This window comes from Arvicola amphibius, chromosome 13 (genome assembly GCF_903992535.2).
Source record: "Arvicola amphibius chromosome 13, mArvAmp1.2, whole genome shotgun sequence".
Taxonomy (NCBI): domain Eukaryota; kingdom Metazoa; phylum Chordata; class Mammalia; order Rodentia; family Cricetidae; genus Arvicola; species Arvicola amphibius.
Genome location: NC_052059.1, coordinates 35994705 through 36015133, shown reverse-complemented (window position 1 = coordinate 36015133; position 20429 = coordinate 35994705). Strand labels below are relative to the sequence as shown.

General features: G+C 44.1%; 1 protein-coding gene across 3 annotated transcripts in view; it reads left to right on the top strand.

Moving 5' to 3' along the window:
* The window catches only part of Vwa8 (von Willebrand factor A domain containing 8), a 319412-nt gene that overhangs the window by 239149 nt on the left and 59834 nt on the right, over window positions 1-20429 (top strand). For all 3 annotated transcript variants that reach the window (XM_038310723.2, XM_038310725.1, XM_038310726.1), the window contains exons 35-37: window positions 556-751; window positions 4673-4754; window positions 8695-8899. In XM_038310723.2, the coding sequence (XP_038166651.1) occupies window positions 556-751; window positions 4673-4754; window positions 8695-8899 (483 nt within the window). The remainder of the gene's footprint in view (window positions 1-555; window positions 752-4672; window positions 4755-8694; window positions 8900-20429) is intronic.

The following is a 20429-nucleotide window of genomic DNA, read 5'->3' as shown; positions in this document are numbered from 1 at the left end:
GGCCTCAAAAGTCCCAGCATATTTTACTGTATGCAAATAGTGGAAGCATAGATGTTAGTGCTATGGTTTTACTTTTTAATTACATTTAGAATGCATACATGTGAATGTGAGCACCATAGCCCTGTGGCATGTGGACATCATAGGACAACTTTCAAGTGTCTGTTCTTTCCTTATACCCTGAGAGCCCCAGAGATCAAACTCAGGCCATCAGCATTGGCAACAACTGCCCTTAGCACCTGATCCGTCTCACTCAAGTTGTGTTATTTTTAAAATAACTATACTGCTCTACCCCTCCTTTCAATTTAATTCACTTAAAACTAAAAAGAACTACATTTTATACTTGCATAGACAATCAGAGTGATTGGTAAAACACACATCTCCTGTGCCATGTTAAAACTTATTAGGGAATATCTTAATTTTCATACCCATAAATCATAAGTTACCACTGGCTCTACCTTAAAGGGAAGAATAATCTAAGCATGGTGATGAATGTAATAGATGTGATTTTAGCACCGTTTCTCCTTTTTCCTCTCTTTTTATTTGTATTTTTTTCAGTCACCAAGTGAAGTTTATTCATGGAAGAGGGCTTCATCTTTGGAAAAGCGCAATGTCACCAACACAGGAATCTATGGAGGGAAACGAACAAACGTTACCCCAAGGCACAGGAACTGTGTGACTCTCACGCACACTAACCAGGTGGTCAGGATCCTGCCTGCCGGAGAAGTCCCTCTGAAAGACATCTTCCCGAAGGGTGAGCAGCCTTTCAGATTGCAGGATGTTAAAGGAAGCTTGCTCCTGCGGGGGGTGTTTAGTCTGTCCCTGTCATTTTCTTCTTACCAGTATAACCCGTGCTGACAGAGCAGCTAAGAACACCTCTGCATGTTGAGACCCTGTGGATGTCTCTACACGGTTGCTACTTGTGGGCTCTGTGGGTGAAGCTGGTCTGTGTTCACACTGCAGTCTGTGTGTGCAGTGTTTATCACAGAGTTACTATGGGCAGGGGAGAGTTTATATGCACAAGGCCAAAGTCAGGGGCAGGAATAAAAACTGTCAGGTAATACAACAATAAAAACTGTCAGGTAATACAACTTAAGAAGTTAAGATAAAACTTTTTAACTCTTTTCTATAATGAAGTCCATTTTCATTTCTCTCAGCAGTGGACGAGAGCTCCAGCTGTTCCAATCCTTGCCAGGACTTGGTGCTTTCAGTTTTTCATCCTTGTGATACTTGGATGTCATTCTCATATTGGCTCTTAAGATTTGTTGTATTTTCATGTAGTGCCTGGAGGGAGGCATGTATTTGCCTTGGTGTGCATGTGGCGATTGGAGGACAACTTGCAGGAGTTCATTCTTCCTTCCACCACACAGCTGTGGAGACCCTTCCACCACATGGGTCTGGAAATGGAATTCAGGTTTTCAGGCCCATTCAGGACCCATTTGGACCTGATTCAAGAGGAAGAACCTCAGTGGGTTCCTTTGGTCAAATGAAGAAGCCGGCATTGCCAGTCTGAAGCTCCCTTTTTTTTCACTGCTCCGTGTAGCCATCATTTCTTTGGAAGTCACATTTAGTGTCTGCACTTGTTTGCCATTAGACATGATGGTGTTGTGAATACTCCGTCTCCTGTGTGCAGACGGAGTCTGCTGGTGTAGTGAAGGGGATTTCTGAAGCTGCTGACTCAGCAGCAGGAAGGGGGCTACTGGAGGCTGGGAGGGTGGTTCAGGCGGGAAGCTCTAGCTGTGCAAACATGATGACCTTGGGTCTTCAGAGCCATGTAGAAAGACAGGCATGGTGGGGCATGCTCCATCCCAGCACAAGGGAGAAAAGCCAGGCATGGTGGGGCATGCTCCATCCCAGCACAAGGGAGAAAAGCCAGGCATGGTGGGGCATGCTCCATCCCAGCACAAGGGAGTAGAGAAAGAAAGACCCCTGAGGCTCACTAGCCAGTTGGCATCACCAAACCAATGAACCTTAGCCAATAAGAGACCCTTTCTCACAGAACAAGGTGGACAGGCTCATGAGGTGTAACACCCAGAGTTGCCCTCTGACCTCCGCACGCACATACACATCTGTGCACGCAGGCTCACATGAACATGTACACACACATACATACGCATAAAGAAGGTTACTGGAAAACATCATTCAATGAAACTTTTTACTGTAGCACGTAGCACTTTTAATCTGTGTACAGATGAAGAGCCTTAATCCTAGTGACAGCAGGCGTGCATCAAATTACACTTCCAAAAGAAATGGATTGTGTAAAGTAACCTCATTTGCCTTTGCAGACTCTCTTGGTTGTATTACCTGACAGTTTTTATTCCTGCCCCTGACTTTGGCCTTGTGCATATAAACTCTCCCCTGCCCATAGTAACTCTGTGATAAACACTGCAGCCGTGACTTCCCTTAATGGTATGTGGACTAATCCCTAAGTACACGTTGTACCTATCTGTGAAATCCACCTGGGCTGTGACCATGGTGGAAATGTACTGAGCGCCCATCCTCTTAAGGACAGACACATTTCAAGTGGATGGGTAAGGCTACGTTTGGAGAGAAACTTGGCCACGGTTGTGCTTCCTTAATTCAGCCATGAATTCTACTCGAGGATAGCCATAAGGCTCTTTCTGTAAATATTTTTGTCTTCTGGTTTATTTTTAGATCAGTAAGCTTTACTCTTGATTCGTTTTAAGTGCTTAGTAGTATGGCCCTGACACTGCCGCCTGTGTAGCCACGGAGCCCCTTTGCCAGAACACGAAAAGCCTTACGTCAGTATCAAGTATTGCCTCCTCCTTAGTGAGTAGTAGACACAGCCATCACTACATGTTTCTCCTCCTCAGTTTGTGGAATTAATTTCATAATGAACAAAAAGAAAGAATGATGTAGAAAAAAGATTTAAACGACCAGATATGCTGTTCCTCTGGTGATCTGAAAGCACCATTAGCAGTGACTCAACTTACGTTGTGTGCATCTAAAAAATGTCCATAAGTGACAAACCAAAATATTTAGGTTAGTTAGATAGGCAGCTCCAGCTTCAATAACTTGTCCTTTTTAGAAAAAAAAAAAAAAACTTGCTCTATAAATATATATGTATAGACCAAATATAAACTCACCTTACTTCAGCTAGATTTCAGCAGCAGGAATTGTCAGAAATGATATATGGTGCACACAACTTTATCAGAGATTGGCCTAATTCCACGGAAATGCAAGGCAGACAGAGTATGAATTTTAAGAAGCCTGAGCATGAGCAGTATGGCCCCCTGGGAAGAACCAGTTCAACTGGGTGGGCAGATTGCCTCTTATCCCCTTTCCTTGGCCTTCTTTCCCTTGCCCAGGCTTTTCCCTTCCTTTTGAGTCTCTATTGCTGGAGCCCTGCCCCCTGCACACACATACACACACACACACACACACACACACACACACACACACACACACACACACACACACATTCTCTCACACCTGGCTCCAGAGCTACAGTTCCCACTCTGGAATTTTTTTCTAAGTCCCCAGAGTTCCACAATGGCTCTAAAAGGAAAAGAGGCCAAGGGAGGAACCTTGCTCTTCATTCTGTGCGTGCTCGTGAAGAGTGAGCCCCCGCCATGCTGGTTAGTATGTCTGCTACAAGGTGAACGCCCACACACCTCTGCTCAGTACATAAGGGTGCACTGAAGTGTTTTAGAAAAGTCCTTCAAGCCGGGCGGTGGTGGCGCACGCCTTTAATCCCAGCACTCAGAGGCAGAGGCAGGCGGATCTCTGAGTTCGAGGCCAACCTGGTCTACAAGAACTAGTTCCAGGACAGGCTCTAGAAACTACAAGGAAACCCTGTCTTGAAAAAAAAGAAAGAAAAGTCCTTCAGCTGAGTTTGTTAGATAGCCTGTTTGGTTGGTTGGTTGATTTTTGTTTTCGTTGTTTGTTTATTTTTATCCCTCAACTGCAGACATGAACTATTTTTTGTGAACCACACTCAGTGGATATAGTATGAACATCCTAGGCATTTCATACTAATCCAAACTGTAATCAAAATAATGGAAGACAGAAAGATAGATGGTAGACATGAGTTAGACAGACAGAAATCTTTAAAAGCATATGTTTTGTATATGTTTGGTTTAGTACAAATGAGTGGTTTCATTTTCCTCTTGGCATATCTTGTCAGCCAAGGCTTTGTTCAGTGGGTCTGTCAGGCAGGAACTGTATGGGACGGTAGGTAGACCAGAAGTTTAAGATGGGGGGAGGCTTCCTTTTGGACGCCTGCTCCCTAGCTAAATTGCCTTAAGTCCCCTGGTTGTATTAGCTCTCGGCTTCAGCTTCCACGTCACTTGAACTGGAGGCAGACGGGGTTGTTGCTGTCAGAGAACCACCGGACTAAATGGAATTTCTGGACGCAGTGGGTCAGCTACTGTTTTGAGGGTGATAGTAGCACTTGGGCCAAGGAAGAATAGTCAAGTTTTGGAATTTGCTGGAAGGCCAACCCCAGGATTGGAGAGACCTCATACTGTTTTTTTCTGCTGCTACTCTGAACCTTTAGCTATCTATACATGACTAGTTCCTTGCCAAGCAGTTCCCAGAGTTCCACTCTTCTCCTGAGAGTTCCATTCTGTGTTAGCAGCATTCAAGCATTCTTGGGGCCACTTTGGTATCAGCACCCCTTAACACACTTGCCTTGTGTCGTGATTATTTGCAGGTGTTACCCCCCCACAGACAGCTGGCTACATAGAGGTTACTGATCTTCAAGCAAAGAAACTCCGATACATCCCTGTCCCCAGGTAATCCGTCTCACCTCTTTTCCCACCGTGGTTTGTTGTATGAAAATGAGCGGGTTCTTCCCGTGTGCTCTGAATACGTGCATGGCTCCTGCTTCTCCAAGTAGCAGGTTCTCTCCTCCACTTACAGTTGGTTTGTGTCTCACCATTCTTCTGGGTGTGTTAATGACATTTTTATTTTCATTTTAGGAAAACATTCAAACATTTTTAAATACACTGTGCAGGCATGAGTCCCTCGGGCTCTGGCCTGTTCCGCTTTGAGTGGTCTGTTCTCATTTTCACTTTCTGTACCAGGAACAACACTGTCAGTATTGCAGAAATTTTAATTTTGCTGTTTATTAACTGTACTCGTTTCCTGAAATGGATGATTCAGGATGTCCAGGTCATTTAAATAGCACCAGTATCACGTTGTTTCTAAAGCTGATCCTGTCCACTTGCAGTCACGTCAATTCTGAGGGATTCAGAGTGGACCCTGTTACCCGGCACTGCTTTGGTTATTGTCCAGCAGTGGCAGCCAAGCCTTTAAAGCAGGGAAACGTGTTGTCTAAGCATACACAGAGACTCCTCTTTGCTGTGGGGACATGGATGTGCTCACCTGCAGCCCTGAGGCCGTGCCTAGTCTCCTGTTTTCTGGCTGAGACTGTACCTCCCTTGGTCTTCTTGTCTTTTACTTACCACTAACTAACTCAGAACCTCCTTCTAACCCAAGGGTTCTCAACCTTCCTAACAGTGTGACCCTTACTACAGTTCTTCATGTTGTGGTGACCCCCAACTATAAAATGATTTCATTGCTACTTCAGAACTGTAATTTTGCTCCTGTTATGAACTGTAATGTAAGTATCTGGAATGTTGTGACCCACAGGTTGAGAACTACTGTTAATCTTTCCACTCTGCTCTAGATTAAGATCCTCTTCCTTGCTCTGGTGCTGTCACGTGACTAAACCCTTCACAGCTCAGTGGATACAGCCCTGCCTGCAGTCCCAGGCAGAGACTGGAGAACTGTCTACTCTAAGATGAAGGCCAGGCCCAGCAGAACCTGTAGGCTACTCAGGGCAGCACCGGCCACGTCTCTTCACCCTTCAAGTCCTAGAAGAAAACAGCTAGGCAGGGCAGTGCAGAAAAACTCTGCAACAGCTCCATATCTCATGACCTTTAGTCAGACTTTAAAGCTATGGAAAATGAAATCATTATTCAGAGAGGTAGATTTACCTTCTCTAATTCATGTGACTTCTTAGACTACCTTAATATGTTGTCTTCATGGGAGATGTTGTTTAATCATTTAGAAAATGTCATATTCCGTTCTAGCTGTACATTCCTTCAAATATACAGTTAGTTGAGAAATCAAAGCAAAGAATTCCTATGGTGTCTTAGTTAGGTTTTGTATTGCTGTGATAAAAACCGACTCCAAACGCAAGTATCAGAACTCTCAGGCCCACGCTCTCACTGGGGGAAATGAGGTCACAAGCCTGGAAGCAGGAGCTTAAGCAGTCTCCATGAATCAACAAAATGCCCTGCAGATTAACCTATAGGCTATCTGGTGGAAGCATTTTTCTCAATTAAGGTTTCTCTTCCCAAATAGGGAAGGTTTTGTCACATTGTCACATTGTCAAAATCAGCATAACTGCTGTTACCATTTCTAAAGCTTTGGTCATTTTTCCAATGTTTCTCTTAAGCTGTTTGTATCTGTGTTCTCTACATTCTGTATGAACTACTTATTTCCTGGCCAGGAAAAGAACTCCTGGAAAGGCAGCTGGGTTTACAGCAGGTCCCAGCAGTGCCACAACTTGTTCCTTAGACTGAAGCTCAGTGTAACCCATCCAAGCAATATTTCTTAGAGCTGCATAAAGACGTAAAAGGGGGTTAGGGATGTACTCAGAGGTAGACTAAGGGGTTAGAGGATGTACTCAGAGGTAGACTAAGGGGGTTGGTAATGTACTCAGAGGTAGATAAGGGGTTAGGGATGTACACAGAGGTAGACAAGGGGTTAGGGATGTACTCAGATAGTAATGTACTCAGAGGTAGACTAAGGGGTTAGAGGATGTACTCAGAGGTAAACTAAGGGGTTAGGGTTGTACTCAGAGGTAGACAAGGGGTTAGGGTTGTACTCAGAGGTAGACAAGGGGTTAGGGTTGTACTCAGAGGTAGACAAGGGGTTAGGGATATACTCAGAGGTAGACTATGTGCCCAACAATGTGCAGTGCTCAAGGTTTGCTCTTCATTACCGGAGAGGGGAAGAAAAATGAACCAGGTAAAATTGATATATTTTATTTAAACCATTAACTTTTGGGATATTTTCAGTATAAAAATTTAATGTAGGCTAGACATTAAATGTATGTCTTTAATCCCAGCTCTCAGGAAAGAGAGGCAGGTGGATCTCTGCAAGTTTCAGGCCAGCCACGGGTACATAGTGAGACTCTGTCTCAAAGAAAAATCAATTTTCTTCTAGGTCTTTCAAATCTCAGTACATATTTTATACTTCTAACACATTTCATATGACACATAATTTAAATTATGGTCCTTACATCCTGATTCTCTGTTTAAATTAGCTAGTGCTATATTTGATACACATTAGGAATGAATCATCTAAAGTTAAGATAGTAATTGGTGTGTGTGTGTTTGATAGTTAAATTTCTGCTGAACATCAGTGTTCCACATGATGCCTTTCTTAATTACTGTTATTACTGTGATAAAACACCATGACCTAGGCAACTTTTGAAAGGAAGCATTTAATTGGGGGCTTGCTTATAGTTTTACAGGGTTCGTCTATGATTGCCATGGCAGACAGGCATGGCACTGAAGCATTAGCTGAGAGCTTACATCCTGATCTACAGGCAGGAGGCAAAGAGAGAGTGAGATTAGGCTTGGCTTGGGCTTTGAAACTTCAAACCCCATCCCCAGTAATATACTTCTTCCAACAAGGACACACCTCCTAATCCTTACCAAAGAGTTCATCTAACTGGGACCAAGCATCAAACATATCAGCCTATTGGGCCTTTCTCATCCAAACCACCACAAAAGCTAACTTCAAATTATAAGAAAACATAATAAAGTTGCATAACTGCAGAGCTGTTGACTGAGATTTCTGTCCTGCCTGGTCTCGCAGTCATTCAGACCCAAATAAACACACAAAGGTCTATATTAATCATAAACTGGTTGGCCTAGTAGCTCGGGCTTCTTATTAACTCTTATAACTTATATTAGCCCATAATTCTTGTCTGTGTTAGCCATGTAGCGTGGTACCTTTTTCGGCAAGGCAGTCACATCTTGCTTGCTCTGTTTCTGGCTTCCTCTCTGTCTGGGTGACAACTGCAAACTGAAACTTTCTTCTTCCCATAATTCTCGTTGCCACACCTCTACTTCCTGCTTGGTTGCCATCACCATGCCTATACTTCCTGCCTGGCTACTAGCCAATCAGCATTTTATTAAAAAAAATACAAGTGATAGGATAAAAGACCATTGTCCCACAGCACAGAGCCAAAATGAATGTATTTCTTCAAGTTTTTGTAGCATATATTTGAATTTGGCTAGTTTTTATTTTGTGGTGCTGGGAGGTTGAACATGCAGTGCTCTCCTGTAAGCCCTGCCTCCCTCCACGCACTCACCGTATCCTCTGCAGCTGAGTGGCAGGAGGCTACCACCCCACTCACTGAAGTCCCTCCTCTCCCTGTGTGCACAGTAAGTGCTTTAACCACCGGGCTGTCTCCGTAGCCCCTAACGGAGTGCGTTCTTCTACCCTCACTGCATGTATCTCTGGGATTTTCTTGTGATGTGAGATGGGTAAAAGCAGACATAAAGCAACCTTGCATGGGAGAGTGGGAGAGGAGCGGGTGCAACTCACCAAAGTGGGGGCGGGGGGGGGGGGGGGCGGTAGCATTGCATGTGTTCGGGTGTCACCTGCCTGCTTCGCATGGTTCCTGATCTTTCCTCTGGGCTCCGTTTTCAGTGCAGAGTCCCTCTCGCCGTACACCGCGTGGATATCTGCTGTTTCGGACACAGATGCTCTACTGGCTGAGTGGGACAAAAGCGGCATCGTGACTGTTGATATGGGAGGGCGTGTCAGGCTTTGGGAAACCGGACTTGAACGGCTGCAGCAATCGCTCATGGAATGGAGAAACATGATTGGACAAGACAGTGACAGACCTCTGCAGGTATCACTTGAATTGGCCTTTCTTCTCACAAATTGAGTTTTAAATGCCACGATTAAGGAAACTTTGTGCTTAGCCACTCGAATAGCTGCTTACATGACTAAAATAATTCTTAAACTCCCAATGGAAGAAGATAATCGCTCCATCTTGAGTGACAAATAAGACTGCCTTAGCTCCCGCCAGTGTTTGAATGTACAGTTCCCACCGCCACAGCATACACATATACTCAACTTGTACTTCTCAGCCAGAGGCATCTCTGGGTCTCTGCACCTTTTCTGCGTTGTATCAGCATGGTTGCTGGCATCTGCACATGCTGCCTGGGAAAGCAATACCCTAGGGATGTCATGTAGAGCAGATTCCTCCAAGGTCCAGAGCTCTAGGCTGGAGGTCAGTGAAGTGTACTTCCAATAGAGTTTGTCCACACCTCTCTGCAGACGAAGCAGGCACTTTGCATAGGTGCAAGTCTGAGAGAGATACAAGGACAGCCCTTCTGAAAATAAGCCCACAGCTGCACTGAGACGAAGTGCTCAGCATCTATTCTTGGTGCTGTCTGGACTAACCAGAGGAACAAGGCAAGCTGTAGATTCATTTATACTAAAACATAAATTAAAGGATCAACTTGCAATTGATTTCAATCTTCAGAACAAATCTTTTCTTGTTACATATAGTTGTTGTGAAGCAAAAAGAAAGATAGGCTCTAAAATCAATTGATTGGTTAATTAGTTAATTACAAGAAGTGTACATTGCTAACAGCCCCATCACTCTGCAAATAGCCATCAACAAGGTAAGACATTTCCACTAACAAGTCTATAAATAATTGATTAATAATTGATTTTCCTTGAAAGAGATATGAGTACGCTTATGGATAAATACTACATCATTCTCTAAGATTTTTGAAAGCTTACAGGAATGTTTTGAAGATCTCAAACCAAAATAGGCTCATGACTTCCAATACTTTTGAAGAGACATAAATATATTAAGTTGAGTTAAAGCAAACACATCGCTCTAAAATGCTGTCAGTATGTAAGCAGCTCAGTTGTAGCAGCAGATTGACTGCTATGCTTGATGATATTTAGGGAACTAGTTACCTGTGGTCTTGCTCAGAATTATTCTAAATGTTAGTTTCCTCTCTATTGAACTTTTGTTCTTCTGTTTTCATTGGTGCCTAGCAGTAAATATTATTGTGTTTGAACTTCCAATATGTTTTCTTTGAATTTCTCATATAATGTGGAGATCAAAGATCCTGCTATGTTTGGCCAAGATGTGTAGTCTTGCTGGGTATGGCGGTGCATGGCTATAACCTCAGCACTTGTGATGTGGAGGTAGAGCAATCATGAATTCAAGACCAGCTTGAACTATATAGTGCGTTCTAGGACAATCCAGGCTCCATAGCAAGACCCAATCTCAAAAGTCCAAAAGAGAAAGAAAAAGGAGTCTTTAATCCCAGCACTCAGGAGGCAGAGACAGGCGGATCTCTGAGTTCAAGGCCAGCCTGGTCTACAGACTGAGTTCCGGGACAGCCAGGGCTACTCAGAAAAACCTTGTCTTAAGAAACAAAAACAAAAAGAAGTAAGGGGAAAGGAAAATATTGGTGGCTTAAATTAAGCTTATTATTTCTAAAAGGCCTTGAAAGAATCTTTACTTACAATTTAAAAGTGGTTCTTGGCTGTTTAAAGCATTAACCCCTACTTATTTATGTCTTAATTGTGTAGTGTTTTCCTCCCAGGGTTTTTCTGGTTACATCACAGATCTTTGCTGTCCCAGCTCCCTCGTTTAGTACAGACGAGCAACAATTCAGGCCGGCCTTCGTGCTCACATTTTAGCAACAAAATGGCACTGGCAACCGAAGCTAAATAGTTAAGCTAGAAATGAGCAAAATTATCTCAAGAATAACCAAAATATTATTATCTGAACTTCCTCTAATCAAAATGTTTTCTCAGAAGTGTTTAGCTTTATGTCCTCAGCTCAAAGTTCAGAACAAGACAAACTTAGTAATAAAGTAATGTAAGTCAGAATTAATGGCATTTTGATTTGAAAATAGATGCTGGTCTACATGCTCCTTTTACCTCCACTGTTCCTTGGTCCTTATGATATTAAGTGTGCATACTTGGATACTCAGACAGAAAAACAAATGGAGTGTGCATTCTTATTCTAAGAATGAATTATCTGAACAGTCTGCTATTGTTTGAGCTTGTGGTCAAATCTCTTGGTAAATGATGAGGCAGTATATTGACTACCCTACGTAGGCCTACTCATGCTGTTGTTCACAAGTAGATTGTACAGCCAGATCTAAATAGGAGTCATTGTCAATTATAAGAGGTAATACTTGTTCTTCTACAGTTCCTTTCCTAGTCAGCCCTCAAGCTACCCCATTTGTGTTTACTGAGAAGAGCTCTGCTTGCTCCTGGTTTTGGAGCTTGGAAAATCTGTCTTACAGAAGTAGTGGGGAGAGATACCTCATTCTTGATGCCCTACTTCCTCTCTGGGATGCCAGCAGCTTTCCCTGACTCTGATGGAGTGATCTGATCTCCATCTAGTGGCCATTAGATGCATTACACACATTACTGAAAGGAAAGTCAACTTTCTGCTTGGGTGATTTCCACAGACCCTTGTGTGGCTCGGGTTGGGTAGTGCATGCTCCTCGGATCAGCAGTGAAGACCAGGAAACCAACCTGTCATGCTGTGATTCCTCCATGGCTAGCAGATGGAGTCTCCTTAGACACAGACAGTAACTACACTGTCCTTGGTGTCTGTGCCTTCTCCTGCTGTCTAGCAGCACTAGCATGGAAAGCATGCTTAGCTGAATCTTTGTTAATGAATTATTTGCTATATTTCCACATGAGAACACAGGGGAGTACCTACTGAACTCTTCATGTAACACATGTTCATTAATTGACACTGACAAGACCATGTGATTTTCCTATAATTAACAACTGTAACAGTACATTTGAAGTTTTTCTGTAACTGTAGACCCTAGGATCCATAGTTAGTGCTTGTAGACTCTATTTTCAGAAGCACTGATTAAATATAAGCCAGAATTCATGTAGTTGTATTTCACGATGTTACTTTTGTTTATTTTATTACATTTTTATTCCTCCAAACAGTTCTGTTATATCTACACCACCATTTCCCTCAAAAATCAAGTTATCATCTCTGCAAAGCTGTCAGTGACTGTTCTCGTGAGGGGTCATAGCTTTCAAATGTCATTTTCTAATTACAGCAGGCAAATCGGGAATTTGATCTCCACATGGTACTGGTAGAACCTCTGTGCCTGTGGCCTTTGAAGAGCGCTCACTGAACAATAAATGTTTAAAAGGGTAGAGTGAATCACCAGGCGGGACTAGAACCTGCATGCCATTGTACTTAGGACGCTGCTCAGCACGTGGAGGCACATGGTCTGTGTAGACAGAGAGACAGACGGTCAGTGTGTAGACAGACAGACGGTCAGTGTGTAGACAGAGAGACAGACGGTCAGTGTGTAGACAGAGACGCATGGTCAGCATGTAGACAGAGAGATGCATGGTCAGTGTGTAGACAGAGAGACCATGGTCAATGTGTAGACAGAGACACGTATGGTCAGTGTGTAGACAGACCACAGTCAGTGTGTAGACAGAGAGACACACGGTCAGTGTGTAGACAGAGAGACACACGGTCAGTGTGTAGACAGAGAGACACATGGTCAGTGTGTAGACAGAGAGACGCATGGAAAGACGTGCAAACAAAAGACAACTGAGTGACAGGAAAGCACCCTGTCCCTTTGAAGGCAGCGCTCTAGGACTGTGACTATGTGTAGGTTATTATACATATGTACATGTCTGTTACCACGGTAAAACACCACAACCAAGGCAACTCAAAAGAAAGTGTTTAATTGACCTTAGGCTCCAGAGGGTTGGAGTCCATGGTGGAGTAAAGGCCTGGCGACAGGAGCAGCTGAGAGCTTACTTCTCAAGCTGCAGGTGGGAGGCAAAAGCCCTGGGGATGGCCAGGAGCCTTTGAAACTTCAAACCCAGGCCCCATGGCACACTTCCTTCAACAAAGCCACACCTCCAAATTCTTCCCAAACAGTTTCACTAGCTAGAATCCAAGCATTCACACTTAGGAGCTTCTGTGGGCCATTCTCATTCAAATTACCATACGTAACTATGGGTGGCCACTTTTTTGTTGGTTCTTAGGAAAGTGTTCGGTGTAAATTTGGTTTCTTTTTTATTATATTTTTATTATTTAAAACAATTTTTAAGTTTAAACTTATTTTGATGATATTCTTCCCTCCACAAGTCCTACCGGATCTTCTCCCCTTCCCTACACCCAGCTGTAAGTTCTCAATCAAAACCCAATAAAACAAAAACTAATGCAACAACAAAACCCTGCAAAATCAAGAAAACAAAAGGAAACAACACCCAAACAGAAAAAAAAAGTTAAATAAAAGCACACATGCACACACATGGAAAAACAAAAACCTGTGGAGTCCACTACTCCTGAGCACGAGGCCTGCTCTGGAGTGGTTGAAATACCTAGTGTCCTGGAGAAAACTGATTTCCCCTCCCCCAGCAGGCTATGAGTGACAGTCCTGCTGTTAATGTCGGCCTTTTCTAACCACTAGCTCAGTAGTTTTGCAGTTTTTGTTGGTTTATTTGGTTGGTTGGTTTGATTTGGTTTTGGTTTTTCAAGACAGGGTTTCTCTATGTAGCCTTGCCTAGCCTGGAACCAACTCTAGATCAGGCTCAAACTCACAGAGATCCATCTGCCTCTGCCTCTGCCTCCCAAATGCCGGGATTAGAGGCGTGTGCCCCACCGCCCAGTGTTTTGGCACTGGTTTGAGATTCAGTTGGATGATAGTCTATTTTCGGATTCACTGCTGCTCATATTAAACTTACCTTTTTCCCAGTGTACAGGCAGTTATCCGGATCTTTAGTCACAGTTCCTCCTCCCATTTACAGAGGAAGCCTGGTCTACTTACCTGTGCTGTTTTGCTTTGGCCAATGACTCTGGAAACTGTCTGGTTCAGAATGATTCAAGCCTTGTAGGGTTGTTACACGTTCATGTCTTTGGGGAATCTCCTTTGCCTAGGAAGACCATGCCTTTCCAGAACTGTTGCAGTGTCTGCTCCAGTTCTATTCATGTACAAGCTCACCTGCCTGTTCCTGACATGATCTAGCGGTTTGCTTATGCAAATCACCATGGCTATGCCTATGGTGATTTTTCTGTTGTTTATTCCTGCTAGAGAAATCCATAGAAGTTAATTTTGTCTCTGTAAGGTTCTCAGGTGTTCTTTGAAGAGTGTAAGCTCTGGCAAGTGTTACCTAGGGTATGCTGATAAGGCAGCTTGTCATGCCCGACAATGGGGAAGGAGCGCTAACAATGTGTGCCAAGCTCCGTGGCATTAACGTTTCCTCCCTGCTGATTTCAAGCTACCAGAGGTAACAGTCTGCTTACACAATTCCTGAGTATTTTGCAGTGATCTCTCTTACAAGCTGATAGGATTTGGGTTGGGTGTGCCCCTAGCTGAACTAGCTTTCTGCTCAACGCTTTGAGAACTGTGATGGTTTATTAGAGAGAGAAAGAGAGCGAGCACAAGGCCTTCCTGAAATAGGGCCATGGGTCTATGAAGAGAAAGTGTGAGAAAGGGAGGGAAAGGAAGACTGGCATTGTATAAGGTCATGTCACACTGTCTGGGAAACACAGGAACCCACAGCTGTGCTAACTACAGATAGCAATATCCTTCAGAAAAAGAATGTTTTCTTCTGCTGCTGGAGATTGAACCCGCGGCCTCATACCAGGCAAATGCTCTGAAGCGCAGCCCCAGTTTATTAATGTCCTTGAAGCAACACCTGGGTTTGAGCAAAGATGTAGAAAGAAGTGTGCTTTCCAGTGATGTTCCTGGACTCATGCGTGGAGACTGCCTTCGTACCTGATAGTAGCTAGGAAGCAGTGGCTAGTTGAGGTTTCCACCTACCCGAGTACCGCCCCCATCATCACCCCTTCAGAATAGTTTCTACCTGAGTACCGCTCCCATCATCACCCCTTCAGAATAGTTTCTACCCGAGTACCGCTCCCATCACCACAGCTCCAGAATAGTTAAACCAGCTAACACTTCCCTAAGAAGAGAAATCCGGAAGTTTGTGATTCTTGGGCAGCTGGAAGTTTTTGGTTATTCCTTGTGCATATTCGGTGAGACAGCCCTGTAATCTGTGTGTATCCAGTGAGACAGCCCTGTAACCTGTGTGTATCCGGTGAGACGGCCCTGTAATCTGTGTGCATCTAGTGAAAGTTACATGATATAAACTGTGCTTGTCCAGAGAGAGAGAGACAGCCTATAAACTGAAAAGTGTGGCTGTAGCAATTCAAAATGAATATCAAAAATAGAAATCCTACCTTGCCTCCAGACTCTGGAGAAGACCTAAGGAAGTCTTTAGAATGTTCTCTTCAAATCATCATTGGTACCATTTCAATTTCTTGTTCTCATGCCAAGCTTTAGGACATTGTTTTATGTTGTTTCCCACAGTGCATATTATTTAGGTCAGTAAATAGAGGAGCAATATTAGAAATGTTTATTAAACGTATAAGGAGGCAGATTTAAAACATGCCAGTGTTATATCAAGGTGTCAAGTAGGCTGACAGCCCATGCTCTGCAAGTGACATGACCGGGCATTTTTAGTATGTATTTAAGGTGGCCAATACATCACAGTGGCTACAGAAATAAACTTTCTTACCATTACGTTTCTAATAAAAGTATGGTTTTCCTTACCCATAAGCAGTATAGCCTGCTTTTGAAGAGTGACATCTGGAAGAGTCAAACCTGACTTCAGATCTGTCGCTCATGTTGCATGTGATCATTGGCAAATTCCTTGCGCTTTTGAAGTTTCAGTCCCTGATTGTGGTGCACCGATAATGCTGTTTGTATGTTACAAAGTCGTTGTGAGAATGAAATACTTTTATCCCTGGCACAGAGTAAGTGCCCAGTAAACAGTAAGAATTAGAGACTTAGGACTTAAGTAATATTGGGCTGCAGGTTTGTTTGATACTTCTATGGAGACAAAGCTGCAGTAAGGTGAAATGCTATTACCCAGATACCACTAGTGGATCACGACCCAGTGGGCTGTATGTCATCATCTGTTCCGGTGCTCAAATGTAAGCTTTGTTTACAATCCCGCTTAGAAAAAGTTTTGTCAGGCCCAAAAAGGAATTGAAAAAAAAAATAGTCTTTGCTTAAAGCTGTCAGCTTGAAGAAGAGCAGAAAATCAATGACAGGACATGGTCAGTAGGGGATTATGATTGATTAGTTCTTCAGGAGACAAGCTAGAGCAAATTCAAAATGCACAGCAAAATGCACAGCAAAATACACAGCCTGTGCCCGAGCCTGAGAGCAGGGGAGAGCGGGAGTTGGATTCCGTGCTGGGTTTTCTTAGTCCCCACCCCCCCTTTTTATTTAGCACTGTATCTTTAGGACTTGAAGGCACAGCATAGCCCTCAAGGTCGGAGTGGGGACAACACTAAAACTTGGCCGCCTGTGCAGGGGCATTAACTTTGAGGATCTCTCTCCCCATCTGATGCTCCCAGCAGCTGGCCCTCCTACCTTACAGGAGGCGGAGTGGTCCTGAAGACTAGCACAGCCTGGAGTAGGAAGATAGGGAATCCGCTCTCCACTGGGGTCCTCAGAAGACAGCTTCCACGCTTCCATTCCTCATATGGGAAAGCCTCTCTGGAAGCCAGCAGGACTTTTGTGATAAAGAGGTTCAGAGCCCGTTCCAGATCACTATGCAAGGACCTACATGCTGGCAAACTCTACCTTGATACAACCACACACGTACAGTCACACGGACACAAGCACGTGCATGTGCCCGTGCACACACACACACAAATGTTGGGATGAACAGCAGAAATCATAATAAGCAAAGTTAAATCAGTTGCTTTGGAGTAGAGATTACAGGAGAGGGGCAATGGTGGTACAGAGACTATTTATTATACATCTTCTAGTACCATTTGCGGCATCAACTATGCATATACACTAGTTTGGTAAATATAAAAATTGGAAAAGACAATACTTATAGAAAAAAGGAGCAAGGGTGTGCATGGCACAGTTCCCTGGCATGGGCTAAACCACTTCTCTGCAGGTTCTCAGCTCTTCAAACTGCAGGGCTTTAAGGGCACTGACTCAGCTGTTCAGTCTTCCCCTTCAGATAACTCAAGGGCCGGCAAGATGGCTTGGTGGGTGAAGGGGCTTGCCGCACAAGCCTGGTGGCCTAAGTGTGAGTCCCAAGAACCCACATAAAGGAGGAAGGATCTGGGGGAAAACTGATGCCACAGGACTATCCTGTGACCTCCACATGTTCTCCCATACACGCACATGAGCTGCATGTGCACACAAAGACATAAATAAACTGGTTTCTAAAAATCACCCACAGCTTCTGAATTAAACACACAGCCCCTGTCTCTCCCACCAAATGCATACAGAAACCCCGTACAGATGCATATACAGCTAGTGAAACCTCTAAAAATATTGCAAAAGGTTAACTAACTAGAGAAGCTGAGCTGAGGAAGAAGGCCAGAAGCTGAGCTGCCATCGAGTCAGCTGTGGCCTTTGTAAAGAAGGCTGCCCTCAGAAAGCTGTGAGAGGAGGAAGGTTCCTCTGCCCAACAGACAGTGCCCACAACCAGCACCACACTTACTGTGACCAATGGCTGAGTGCCGATGTGAATAGGCACAGGTGACCACACCCACCATCCCTACCAGCACCACACTAGACGTGTTAGTGCCATAGGGAAATATAAGCAAAAGCCTGGCGAATCCACTTTTTTTTTTTTTTTTTTTTTTTTTTTTTTTTTTTTTTTTTTTTTTTTTTTTTTGGTTTTTTGAGACAGGGTTTCTCTGCAGCTTTTTTTAGAGCCTGGCCTGGACCTAGCTCTTGTAGACCAGGCTGGCCTCGAACTCAGAGATCCGCCTGCCTCTGCCTCCCGAGTGCTGGGATTAAAGGCGTGCGCCACCACCGCCCGGCATGCGAATCCACTTTTTAAAAAGCTTAGAAGTAATGAGTTTGGCAAAATCAACTGTACATCTCTGCATCACCAACAGTTAGTTAAATGTCGCACATACACACGCACGCATGCACACGCATCGTTTCTGAGCAGCTCCTCCCTGGAGTGAACGGCTGAGGGTCGGGGCGCGTGTGTGGTGGACACTGCAGCGCACTACTGCAGGCTGTAGGACTTGAGTCCATGCAGAGACAGACAGAGTTCCCTGGTCAGATTTGACATGCCCAAGATTCTGTGTCTCTCCAGGCTGACCTGTAGATCCAGTGCTACTCCAAGCAGTTCCCAGCAGGACTTTTCCTAGCAGCTGAATGTGAGCCAGTTCGAAATTTTTATGGAAAGGCAAGGAAGTAACATAGCCAAAGCAGTCGTTTTAAAGACGAATAAAGTGGAAGATCATGTTACCCAATTTTAAGGTTTACTGCAAAACTACAATAATCAAGACAGAGTGATGTTGGCAAAAGGATGAAAGAACAGATCAATGGGACAGAATAGAATGTCCAGAAATAGACCAGAAGCATACCGCCAATTAGTAACAGGCCGCCAAAGCACTCTAATGGAGAAAAGACAGTCAGCAAACCGCGTGGGAACAACTGGACAGCGTATGCAGAACTAAATAAACAAAGAAATAAAAACAAAAAGTTTTTTAAAAATTTATTAAGGGGTGGAGCGATGGCTCAGCTGTGAAGAGCACATGTTGCTCTTGCGAGGACCTGAGTTCATTTGCCGCACCCGCGCCAAGCAGCTCAGGGACGCCTGCACACCCAGCTCTAGGGGATCTGACGCCATCTTCTGGCCTCTGCTGGCATTGCACTCATGCTCACACATGTATATATTCATGATTTAAAATGAATAGTAAAATCTTTGGTGCTGGGAAGGTGGTGCTGTGGTTAAGAGCCCTTGCTACTCTTGCAGAGAACCTTGGTTTGGTCCCCAAGTACCCACGTGGTGACTCAAAAGAACCTATAATTCCAGTTCCAGGTGGGTCGTTCTGGTCTCCACAAGCACCAGGCATGTATGTGGGGCACACACATACATTCAAGCAAACACTAATACACATAAAATAATAATAATAAATTTTAAAAACATATTTTAAAATATAGAAATAAAATTACCTCATGGCTGGCTGCCATTTCAGAAGGAATAATAGTCTGCTGCTACGTGGCCTAGCATCCATTATTATCTGAAGAATATGAAACTGTTTAAAAACCACTCTCTACAGGACAGCCAGCACGGCTTAGTGGGTAAAGGCACATGCTGCCACGCCTGACCACCTGAGATCCATCCCTGTACCAGCATGCTAGTAGTGATAGAACTCGTGGTTTTACCCGTGCTCCCTCCACCCAGCCACATGGCCCAGGCAGCATTAAGAGTGCTTGCTGTTTGGTCAGCTATCCCAGAAATCCACTCCCCACCCCTGCTAAAACCCAAAAGTGCCAACGGGGTTCAAAACTTAGCACCTTTCTCTATGTAACCCCAAAAGGTCACAGAAGCAGATTTTTCTAAGGAGCCAAGTAGTGTTATCCAGCTCCCTGACATCCTCAGCAAGGATGCTTTGGGATGCTCCTCAGTGTTGATTACGGCAAGCCGGCGTCTCACGAGCCTTACAGTGTCTCTTAAATCCTGGACATGCTTCCCTTTGGTCGCTAAGAGTTGTCACATTGCTGTGTCACGCAGTAGGTCTGCAGCTGGATCCCAGAGGGTCAAACCTGCGGGAGGAGGCACCGTCGCCACAGGAATGACGTGATGCAGCACCCAGTGTCACCCCAGACAACTACATAGTTGGGTGCTTGCCCAGAGCAAACGATTGGCTGACAGGAGGGCCCTGTCATTGCAATATGCAGAACCTTGAAAGCTAGCATGCGTGTTTTCCTTGCCGGTGCAGATGCATCACTATGGAGTGAGTTAGGGATTGTGTGATTGTCAGTCCCATAAGTGTGCCTGCGGGAGAACCGGAACCTAACATTTTCCCTTCTCCACGTTATTTTTAAAAGGTTTTTCTAGTGTAGCAACAGAATACCAGGATAACAGAGATCAAAGGTATTAGAGACCACAGTAGAGGACCCCTGCCCCTCGATGGCTTTGTGATGTGAAGGCCATTTATTAAAAACACCTTTGCTAATCCAAGGAGCATCAGTTAACAGTCTTGTCCCATATCCTTGGAAATGTATTCATATTTCTGATGCATTGTCTTACAAAAACATTTTTAGAAGTCACCAATTTGAGAATCCTTTTGAATTTTAACAGAAAGCTTTATTGCTCTTATTATGGCCTAGTTAAATGTCCCTTTATTTATACAGAGGTCAGAATGCTTTCACTAGCAGTGGCAGTTGAACGCTGAATAGATACATCAGTAACGTACGTATTCTGTTGGAATGGGTCTAGGCACACTGGCCCTGGAAGCAGGTAGAGCAAGGACAGGAAGCAGCCTGCGGGTCACCTGAGGGGTCACCATTTCACCTAATATTCTAGTGTCTGCATCTGTTTGTTTCATTTTGTCTTTGAAG